At 54.8% G+C, this 10,899-nt stretch overlaps 1 protein-coding gene across 8 annotated transcripts in view; it reads left to right on the forward strand.

The window, feature by feature from the left end:
• The window catches only part of ENTPD6 (ectonucleoside triphosphate diphosphohydrolase 6), a 35,634-nt gene extending 25,091 nt beyond the window's left edge, over positions 1-10,543 (forward strand). For all 8 annotated transcript variants that reach the window (XM_049869229.1, XM_049869230.1, XM_049869228.1 and 5 more), the window contains 6 exons: positions 276-340; positions 1,756-1,857; positions 3,352-3,492; positions 5,706-5,762; positions 6,806-6,918; positions 7,305-10,543. In XM_049869229.1, the coding sequence (XP_049725186.1) occupies positions 276-340; positions 1,756-1,857; positions 3,352-3,492; positions 5,706-5,762; positions 6,806-6,918; positions 7,305-7,406 (580 nt within the window). In that variant the 3' untranslated portion in view covers positions 7,407-10,543. The remainder of the gene's footprint in view (positions 1-275; positions 341-1,755; positions 1,858-3,351; positions 3,493-5,705; positions 5,763-6,805; positions 6,919-7,304) is intronic.
• The last annotated feature ends 356 nt before the right edge of the window (positions 10,544-10,899 follow it).

Below are 10,899 nucleotides of genomic sequence, written 5' to 3' on the forward strand. Positions count from 1 at the left end.
AAGGGGCCATGTCTGTCATAACTCACCACAATGCCCTAGCTCTTAGCTGAGCTGCTACCCCATAATAGGCCCCCATATGCTGAGATAATGAGTTGAATTCCCTCAGCTCTGCAGAGGGGCTTCTAGAAGGAGCAGAAAAGCCTGCTAACTGCCTTGCTGCAAGCACCCTCCCTTGCCCACTGGCTTCGGACTAGGCCAGGTAACTTACTGAACAGTCAGGACAGTGCCCAGCATGCCCCTGCACACCCTTCTCTCTCACTGCTTTATTCCCACAGCTACCTGGGGCTCGGACTGATGTCAGCCCGGCTTGCGCTCCTGGGCGGTGTAGAAGGCCAGCCTGGTGAGTGGGGTGACCTCGGCCTCCACTGTCAGCAGGAGGGTGAGCCCTGTCCTGGGGGAAGGCTGTCTCCCCTCCCCCACCCCTGCAGCCTACTGCACGTGGCCAGGCTGTGGGGCAGGTTACTGACCCTGAGGGCCAGGATAAGGACCGCGGGCCCAGCAGGGACACTTCCTCTGCCTTTTCTAAATTGGATGTGCTAAGTTGCTTTTTAGAACGAAGGCTGTTTGTAGAGTCATTTCTGCAGCACCGTGCTGGAAGGTATAAGGGGCCCAAGTAACAGGTTGCAGTGGCCACCTCCACTTGGGCTGACTTGTGTGTGAGGTTCTGAAAAGATGACCCTTGCTCGTCAGGGTGCACAGGTGCCCTGAGAGGGCTTTTCGTCTTCTCTTGCTGTATGACGGAGCATGTAGAGCCACCCTCTCCTTCCTGTAGCTGGGGTGGAGCAGCGTCTGGCCAAGCTGCTACAAAGCATGGCTTGACCCCAGGACTTCTTTGGCCCTTCTAGCTGGACCTCACTGAGGAGAATCCTAATCTTGGGTTAAGCCCACAGCTGGCCTTCGTAGACTTGTAGAACTTCCCTGTCCCATGGAGGTAGCACTTGGAGGCTGGCACCAGGCTCTCCTAACCACCTGAGGTGGCATCTCTTCTCCACATGTGTCACGTGTGGGGTGTACCGCCCAGGCCCATGCTCACTCTCAGGCCCCAGACACCCCACACTGTATTTCCCAGCTGCCTCCACACACCTTCCTCTCACCAAGGCTTATCCTTCCAATAGGCTTGGAATATCTAAATGGAATTTTGGGTTTTGCATGCACGTCCTATTTCAGTTCACTTCTTTCAAATCCGGGTGTCCTTTGTTGTGAATCAAATACATGTCCAAGTCTCAGAGTCACCTGCAACCCCACTCCAGGGCCCTAGAACACCTGTCATTTAGCCAGAGTGTTCAGGTCAGCTAGCCCAGGATGCTGCCTTCCACCAGAGCAGCAGGGGGTACACTGTCTTGTCAGGCCACACCTCGCACGAGGGCTGTGAACTGCTCCCTGCCCAAGAGGTTGAGTCTCCCTGTTTGTTTACTGCCGTTGCGTAGCAGATCACCTCACACTTCATGGTTTAAACTGCAAACGGTTGTCACTTTATGACCTCTGATTCCCAGGTTCTGCTGGGCGCCTCTGCTGGAGCTACCTGGGGCCCTACACTGTGGTCAGGGCAGCTGGGGCCATTGCTGGATGTCCCAGCACCCCTCCACCGGCATCTCAGCCCCCAGTTGATCGGGGACACAAAAGGACGTGTGCTTCCTGGACCTCAGATGCCTTGGCTCTGTGCCACCATGGCCACCTTGGGGGATCTGTATGTGCCTGATCTGCACCCCAGCCCTCATGTTGTCATGTGCTTTCTCTCCAATCCCTTTATTTCAGCTAAGGATGGAAAGGAGCTGGTCAGCCCTTGTTTGCCCCCTGGCTTCAAAGGAGAGTGGGAGCATGCTGAAGTCACATACAGAATCTCGGGAGAGAAAGCAAGTAGGTGGCTTGCTCACAGTGTTTATAAGGCGAGGGTGGCAGCCTGTCCTCCCCAGACCCTGGCCCAAATGCCTGGGAGAAGAAGCCTCTCAGACAAGCTATGCACCCCACAAGGTGAGGGCAGGCCTGGTCCTCGTTGGGGCGCTGGGCCTGTGCCAGAGCGCTGGGAGCTGCTCCACAGGGCCCCCTGTCTGTCCCCAAGCACTTTCTTCAGAAAGGTTGAGTTTCCTAACAAGTCTGGTGAGGAAGGACCAAGCGTCCTGGGCTGTGAGACACACGTGAGCTTGCTGAGTAGCCTGACTCGAACAGAGGGAGATACCCAGCTCCCTCCTTCAGCACAGATTCTGCCTCCCTTGCACTGCCTGGTGGTGGTGGTAGGGCCCTGTGAGGTCTGCCCCTCACCCTGGCTATCTTGGGTGCCCTGCGCCCATTTGGCTGCTTCTGAAGGAAATACTGAAGTTTTGTTCCTGACTTGTATCTGTGGGCATGCGGTGTGTCCACCTTGTCTGTGGCCCTGACTGTCATCAGCTCAGGGGTTCTCGTGTGTTTCAGGCTCTGGGTAGGCAGCAGTGGATGATGCAGACAGCTCCCACATGGAGCTGACATTGTAGCGGGAGGAGTCAGACAGGAAAACTGTAGAAATGCTTTGGAGAAAAATAAAACAAGGAAAGAAGAAGGGAGCGTTGAGGGGGAAGACAGTTGAGAGTTGAGGAAGGCCTTGTATGGTGGCACTTCAGCCAAGAGGTGACGAGGTAGGGAATGAGCCTCACAGTTCTAGAGCAGCGGTGCTAGTGGGGAGGACATGTGCAAAGGCCCTGGGGCGTCTGTTTAAGGAACAGGGAGGAGCCAGTGTGACTGGCCTGACATGGGGCGTGGCAGGAAATGAGTTTGAAGGGCAGGCTTAGCACCACTGGGGAGAAATGGGAAGCAGCCCAGGGCAGAGGTGGAGGGTAAAGACCAGGCTGGTGCAGAACAGCAGTGGAAGCAGAGAGGAGTGATGGTGGTTTGGGTGTGAGGCGTGAAAGATAGAGAGACAGGGTGCGGCAAGTTTGAGGGGAACGGCAGGGGGCGTTGAGACTAGATGAGTGGCAGTGCTGTCAGATGGCCAAGGCAATTCCTTAGCCTCAGGGCCTGCGATGTCAGTTTCTCCTTCCAAGGAGGTAGGCGTGACCAGCCACGTGAACTCTGCATGTTGCCAGTTAGGCATCAGTTTCCTCGTCTGTGGCAGGGAGAATGCAGACCTCATCTTCGAGGTGGAGCAGAAATCGAGCAGAAGGTGCTCATCCTTGCACAGTCCAGGCTTGATGGGACGGGGGCCAGTTAACCTGCTCACACTGCACCTCAAGGCCATTTGGCCAGCGAGGTAGTCCGGCGCCCTGAAGGTGGTCCCTGTGTGGTCTTATTGAGTTGTGTGCAGACCCAGTCCTACTCTGGCCGGCCGGGACCATGCACTCAGGACCACCTGACCCCGGCTTTGTGCTTGTCCTCTGCCAGCAGGCAACCCCCACGAGCTGTGTGCCCACAGAGTGTCAGAAATTCTTCGAAGCAAGGTGCACAGGACAGAGGAAGTGAAGCACGTGGACTTCTATGCCTTCTCCTACTACTATGACCTTGCTGCACAAGTTGGCCTCATCGGTAAGGACAGTGCCTGGTTGAGCTGTGCAGACAGGAAGCACCTAAGGGCACCCCGGGGTGTGGGCCTTTCTCAGGCAGTGGGTTGAGGCAGATGATCAACTTCTGTCATATTACCCTTTGGGATCACAGACATCAACTTAGCATCAGGGCCATGGGAAGCTTCTTGTGGTCTGAGTAGAGTGTAATCAGCCTGCTTTTTATACGCAGATTAGCTCTCGAAGGTAGGCTGTGCCCTTGAAGCACATTACACGGGCTACGTGATAATGGTCTACAATATTCCACAGTTCACACCGTGGCCACGCACCTGCTCAACGAGCTGCTTGGTGACGGCACGCCTCACCTGCTCGGGGCCAGAACGTTCCAGGCTGGCATGGGGAGGGCTTGGCCACTTGGCAGATCAGCCCTAGGAGCTCACAGCACATTCCGACTCATTGTCCACACCCAGTGAAGTAAATTATGGGCAGGAAAGGGTACTCAGTGTGCATTGGCTGGTGCTTCTCAAAGTCTGAGTGAAAACTCTTGAGGGTTGTGAAGTCAGTTTAGTGGCTGTGACCAGGATTTTTAGTGAAGTAAACTGGAAACATCAGAACATACTGCCTGTGTAAGGGTTGTTGTTGGGTGCTGTCAGGTCGATTCCAACTCATAGCGACCCCATGTGCAGTAGAACTGCCGCAGAGGATTTTCTTGGCTCTAATCTTTATGGAAGCATATCACTGGGTCTTTGTCAAACAGAGCCTCTGGGTGGGATCGAACCGCCAACCTTTTGGTAAGATATGTTAATGTTTTAAGTGAAAAGCCACCCAGAAGGCAGATCCAGGGGCCCAGGGTTTGCCTTCCCACCTCCAGTGGATTTGCCTTGCTGCTCACTGACTGAGGGGCCACTCTGAGAAGTCCTCTCAGTATCAGGACACCCTACCTGGGGTGAGGGCAAGGTGAAAGGTGACATCTTACCCTCAGCCCAAGCGCCAGGTCCCTCCGGCACAAGTGGGGTCAGAGAAGGTGGGTCCCTGGCAGCCCAGAGGACCCTGCTGGTCCCACCCAGAGCCCAGGAGTACCTTTGAGATTGCCGCCCATGGCCCACCACACCCGCCTCATGAGGCACCAGTGGGTATCCCCACCCTTTGCCAGGCTGGCTTGGGGAGCACCCCTATCACCCACAGTCAGTGTGGGCCCTCACTGAGCTGCAGGCTGCCCCCCAGGAGCCCTGGCACTTTCCAGGGTCCCAGGAGGTGGCAGCATGGCTCGAAGGCACCATGCTGTTCAGCAAGGCGTGTCCCTTGGCGCTGTGCACACCCAGGTGTTGTCTGTCCACTGCCAGGCACCCATCATACCTGCATTCACTTCCCTCCCTGATCGCACCTGCTCTGTGGGGAGGCTAGGTCTGCATCCATAAGTCACATCCTCCTAATGCCAACATTTGCTAGCTTAGTGAATGTTCGCAGCTAAGGATAAGTAAGGAGATTCCGCCTCCCAGCATGGTGAACAGCCTCTCATACAGCAGTTAAGTGCAGCCCTGGAGCTGCATCTCCAGGACATGGACATCTGTGCTGTGTTGAGGACCCAGCCACAGTCCCTGAGAGCCAGGCGTTCTCCCCGCCCTCCTCCCAGGGGTAGCAGAGGCCTGGCAGCATCTCCCTCCTACAGAGCCCCGTAAAGGTGTTGCCTGCTTGTCCCAGGGGCATTTCTGAGACCTAGCAAATTGTTCCCCCCCCCGCCACCGTTTTTTTTAACAGTTCTTTTTTTTTTTTTTGTCTTCAAACTTAGGAAATTGATGCCAAAATACTGTTGCTGAGCTCAGTGCCACGGCTTCAGGAAACATCAATTCCATACATTTGCTTTTAACTTGAAATTAAGTGGCTTCTCAATTTTAGTGGCCAAAGGACCTTGGCGAGCTTCCTCTCAGAAGGCATTCCAGGGCTGGGGATGTGGTGACCCTGAAGGCGCTGGCTAGGCTTCCTGCCTGCTCACCCCATGCCCTGCCACCTCACGGACCTTGGTCCATGAGCAAGGTGCCTACCGCCTCTTAAAGCAGCAGGCTTTCGGAAGGCGGAACGCCTCACAGCTTGACCTCAGCGACACCCCCCACTGTATCCTAGGGTGCCAGGGGAGTGCTCCATATAGCCCTGGAACCCCTGGCCAACCCTCCCCGCCCCGCCTCAATGTCACGGGGCCTCTGGCTCCAAAGCGAGTCAGGTGTCTGTCTTGTCCCACAGATGCTGAGAGAGGAGGCAGCTTGGTGGTTGGAGACTTTGAGATTGCAGCCAAATATGGTGAGTGACCATTGCCCCTCCCCGGGCCAGCAGAGCCCTCAGTGGGAAGGGCCAGGGGATGAATGCAGGTGGGACTGTTCCCAGTACTGGGCAGATGCCCACAGTGCTGAAGACGTGCCCCAGCATCAGAACTCTTAGATTTTGTCCTGATTCTGTTACAGACTAGCACTGAGAGGGTGTGAGATGGGCAGCGTGCACTCAGGGACCCAAGTCCGCCACCTCCCGACCATGTGGCTGCAGCAAGTGGCTCACCTGCCCAGGCCCTGGTGGTGTTCACTGTGGAAGGGCCATAATTCCAGTCCCTCCCTTGTCTCTGTGAGGGACAGACTCCCTCGATTTCATTCTTTCTGATACCTGAGCCACTGCCACATGCGTATCCCAGCAAATTTCTGACTGTCCCTGAGCCTGGAGAAGCCAGGAGGCCTTGCAAAACCAGCCCAGCATGCGAGGGTTCAGAGCTGCTCCCTATGGGGTCCCTCTTGCTCTTTAACCCACCTCCTTGTCTAGGTCGCACTCACCCCCCACCACCCAGGTGTGAAGGCCAAGCCTCCTTTTCAGTAACCTCTTCTGCTTGCCAGTTTGCAGATCAATACTTAAACTTTGTGTATTTCTACATATAAAGTTTTCACCCCCCAAAAGTGGCTTTTTTCCTAACTTTTATGCCACTTGTGGGTTTGTCCCTATGGGCACGGCATCCGTGACTCCCCTCCAGGGAACAGGAGCTGAGAGGAACTGCAGGCAGGCTGGAGTGAAGAATGCGAGCAGGCTCTCCTGAGCCAACCTTGACATCCTTCTGTCCCTTCATCCTGCATGACGCCCAGGTCTTGTGCAGAGAAGACCCGGGGAGGAGACTGTGGGGTTTGTCCCCCGACCTTCCTCTGGCAGCGCTCTTGGCAGACTGCCTGCCTGCCCTGAGCTGCAGTCTTGTTATCTGTAAATCACACTGGGTGCCCTCACAGTTGGTGGGATTGTCTGCATCCCTCCCCTTGCCCCTGGGAGTGAATCACCCGAACACTGATTGGGGCCCCCATCTTTGTCCCCAGTGTGTCGGACAATGGAGACCCACACACAGAGCAGCCCTTTTGTGTGCATGGACCTCACCTATGTCAGCTTGCTGCTGCAAGAATTCGGGTTTCCGGGGAACAGAGTGCTGAAGGTGAGGCCCCCCCCACCCGCTGCCGCAGCCCCACCTCTGCCCCATCTCTGCCTAGGGAGGTCCCTGGGAAGCACTGCCCCAGGTGGGGTGTGGTTCCTCTGACCTTCCTCCCCATCCCCTACCCCTTCATTCCCCCCAGGTGCCTAGGAAGCACTGGCTGTGGGGGTGCGGCTCCCCTGGCCCCTCCCCCACTTGTCACCCCCTGCTGAGGGAGGTGCCTGGGAAGCACTGCCCATGGGGTGCGGCACCCCTGACCCCGCCCCCAGTCATCACACCCTGCTGGGGGACGTGCCTGGGCAGCACTGCCCATGGGGTGCGGCACCCAGACCGCTCCCTGGTCTCCACAACAAGCATGGCCCTTCCTGACCTCTCTTTGTCTTTTCAAGCTGACTAGGAAAATTGACAACATTGAGACCAGCTGGGCTCTGGGGGCCATTTTTCACTACATCGACTCCCTGAGGAGACCCAAGGGCCCTGCCAATGAGTAGCAGCCCAGCTTCTGGCTGTGAGCCACCCCACCCTGCCTGTCAGCACTCAGATTTACATGAATGTCCTCACACAATCGGCTGCCGTTTCCATGAGAGCAGGACACCTTTGTGGAACCCCATCCCAGGCCCTCAGATGGCTCGACCCCTGATTACTGCGACTATCCTTGCTTTTATTGTAGGCATGTTGGAGGGGGGCTGTGGCGAAGGCTGCTACCAGCCCACCTTCCTCCAAGACCTGGGGACCAGAGAGCAGAGGGCGGGGTAGAAGGCACCCAGGCCCAGCACCTGTCTCTGCTGCATTGGCTTCAGGTGGGCAGTGGACATAGCCATGGGCATGTGTGAAGCCAGCAAGCTGCAGCCCTAGCCTGGCGAGGCTCCGGGCAGCCACGCACCGCCCTCTTGTTACCCTGCCACCTGCCTGGCTTCCTCCCCAGGGGCAGACCTCCAACTTGGGGAGGGGGTGGTTTGGTGGGGAGTTCGTGGTTTGGTGGGGAGGTCGTGTGGGCCTTTCTAAAAGCAGTGAGCGGTGAGCTTTCAGAGGTTCGTCTCTTCCTTGGGTGTGGACAAGGAGAATTATCCCAAGGTCTGCTGCTTTGTGGGGTTAACTGAGTAGCTGCCGCTCTGAATCGAATAGGGAGGAGCTGGAGGGGAGAGGCCTTCCTCCCCTGTGTGCCCAGCACTCCTGCAAGGTGGTGCTGAGTCAATGCTGTGAAACCTCAGTGAGTTAGTGCTGCTCCGCCCCCAGGCATCTGCTGTGGTGCTGGGAGGCTCCGGGACGTGGGTTCACTGACTCCATGTCCCCATGAATGTGTGGTGGCTACCGTGAGCTGCATGTGCAGCCAGGCCAGGCAGGGTCAGGAGCCCCGGGGCCCTGGCCTCTCACTGCCTGGGTCCTGGGACGCTGTCTGCCATCTGCACTCACCCACCCTCCTAGCCCCCTTGCCTGTCACAGGGAGGCTTCATCCCATCCATCTCAAGTTGTGCTTAACCATGAATCCCATCATGCGTGTAGTGAATGTACAGTACGTGGAATAAACTGGACCCTGTGTGTTCCACACCAAATAAAAGGTTTACAAGAATTTCTCCTCCCACGAGTCCTTACCAGCACTGCCGGGGACTCACAAGCACCTGAGCCTGTTTATGAAAGTTAGGGGAAAATGCCCAGGTGGGACGCAGGGGTCATGGTGCGTCTAAGCACTGTCAGGATACCTCATGAGGCGAGCAGAGGCCATGGGGAGGCTTAGCCGGGGAGGCCTAGCCAGGCAGCCCTGCTGGTGTCTGGCTAGAGAGGGAGGGACATAGGTAGGTAGAGATGCACACAACCTCACTCAGGGGCCACACCAAGGCTCTGGGTAGGTTACCTCCTGTAGCTTGGCTTTCTCCAGCCAGAAAAGCCAGAGGAATCTGGAACAGTCCAGAGGGGGGACATGTGCCAGGAGGGAGCTGCGGGCCCACCCCTGCATTCCGAGTGCTCTGTGCGGCACCCACAGCCTAGCCCGGAACCGCGACTGAGGGGCCACTGCCTGTCCCTTCACCTCCCAACGTCACTGTGGGACCAGGTGAACAGGAAGAGGGTCCTGTGGAAAAGAGGAAAGGACTCTGCAGGAAAAAGTAAGAAAGTGGTGTTACTTCCCACCTCTCGGAATCTTCACTTTACAATGGGTGGAGCAGGAGAAGAATACAAACGGAAAACCTTTCTGGTGTTTGAGCAGCTCTGTGCCTGCAGGACAATCGTAAAAACGGGGGCTTCAACCACAGAGTGTGGTTGTCGCCACCCCAACTCCAGAAGACTGGAGAAGACCCCCTAGGACCGCAGAACAAAACCGGAACCCAGCTGTTCTCTACCCAGTGGGGGAGGAGGTACAGAGGACTGAGGACCCAGGCAGGCACTGGAGGCAGAAGCTGCTTTCCCCAGGCGACCAGAAAGTCATACGAGCACCAGGGCATGAGAAAAACCTGTCTTGCCCACCCACAGTGAACCACCCCCAGCTGGAACTCCCTTCCAGCCACTGCTTCCCTAATACGCAACAGATTAAATATTTAAAGAACTCTGGAGGCAAGGAAATAAAAGATGCTTTAAAGTAAAAGCGAACATTGATTTGATCCATTTAAAGAAAGTGATCTCACATCTGAAAAAAAGTGTAAACAGCTGGAAATTTCCCAAGAGATCACCAAATAAGTCATGGAATATTTTTGGGCCCAGCAAAATATGCAAGTCATTTCACTCTGTGATAAAGTGGACTCTAGTCTTTTAAAAATAGCTACACATGCACATCGTGGGGGTTATAGAAGATGCAGACTAGGGACACGAGAACATGCCCAGAGGCCATGGGGGTCTGGGCTCAGAAGGGTCCTCCTTTTGCTTCCTGACCAGTGTGGCCCTTCCATGTGTCGGCCCACTGCCCACACACCCGACACCTCTGTTTTCACTTAGGGTAGCAGTGCAGAAACCCCGTCAGTACACAGAGCTGTCTTCACCCTGTAATGGCCTGAGGTGTCCTCTTATCTGAAGGACGGGACCTTAATCTCACTGGGCTGTGCCACAGAGTGGTACCCATCCTCATCTGCGCACCCGCGCCATCCCAACCCTGCAGTACTAAAGGGCATGAGCATTTTACATTTTGATGATGGTCCCTTCAGAGAGGCGCCACTTCCCAATTCCCCCAGCGAGCCTCAGTGCCAACACGCCCATGGCCAAACATTTTGATCTTTGCCATATGGCTGGTAAAAAAAAGAGAACTGGTAGTTTTAATATGCACTGACCTAATTCTTCTTGTGGTACATATATTCATGTTCCATGCCAGTTTTTCTATAAGATTGTGGGCATATTCTTACTGATTTTAGGAGCTCTTTATATATAAAAAAGGAGCCCTGATGGCACAGAGCTTGAAGCGCTCAGCTGCTACAGCAGTTGGACCCCATCGGCCACACCATGGAAGAAAGATGTGGCAGTCTGCTTCCTAAAGATTACAACCTTGGAAACCCTGTGGAGCAGTTCTATTCTGTCCCGTAGGGTTGCTGTGAGCCAGAATCCACTCAACGGCAAAGGTTTTGGTTTTTTGGCTTTTATATATACAGGAAATTAGCCTGTTGTGGTATCATATGTTGCATATATTTTCCCCATTTTATTTTATTTTATTACTTTGTTTATTTCAGTGCACAGTTTTGGTATATGTGTGTTTAGTTTTCTAATGTGTTTAAATTGATCAAATTCAAGACTTTTAATACAGATTTATCTTATGACTTCTAGGTTTTGTGTCATAATTAGAAAGGCTTCCCCACTGAGATCGTTTGAAAAGTTAAATAGTATTTTCATAGTTTTAGTTTTTGTATTACTTTAAGAGCTTCCACCCCATGCGTTTGAATACCTTCAGGGGCAGCAAATCACTGTTTCAGGATGGACTTAAGTTTTAGAGCCACTCCGAGGCTGTTGAAAAGCAAGTGTGATGTTCAAACTGGGCGGTGCCATCTTTGGTTAAAATTAGCCCCGGTG

The sequence above is a fragment of the Elephas maximus genome, chromosome 25 (assembly GCF_024166365.1).
Source record: "Elephas maximus indicus isolate mEleMax1 chromosome 25, mEleMax1 primary haplotype, whole genome shotgun sequence".
Taxonomy (NCBI): domain Eukaryota; kingdom Metazoa; phylum Chordata; class Mammalia; order Proboscidea; family Elephantidae; genus Elephas; species Elephas maximus.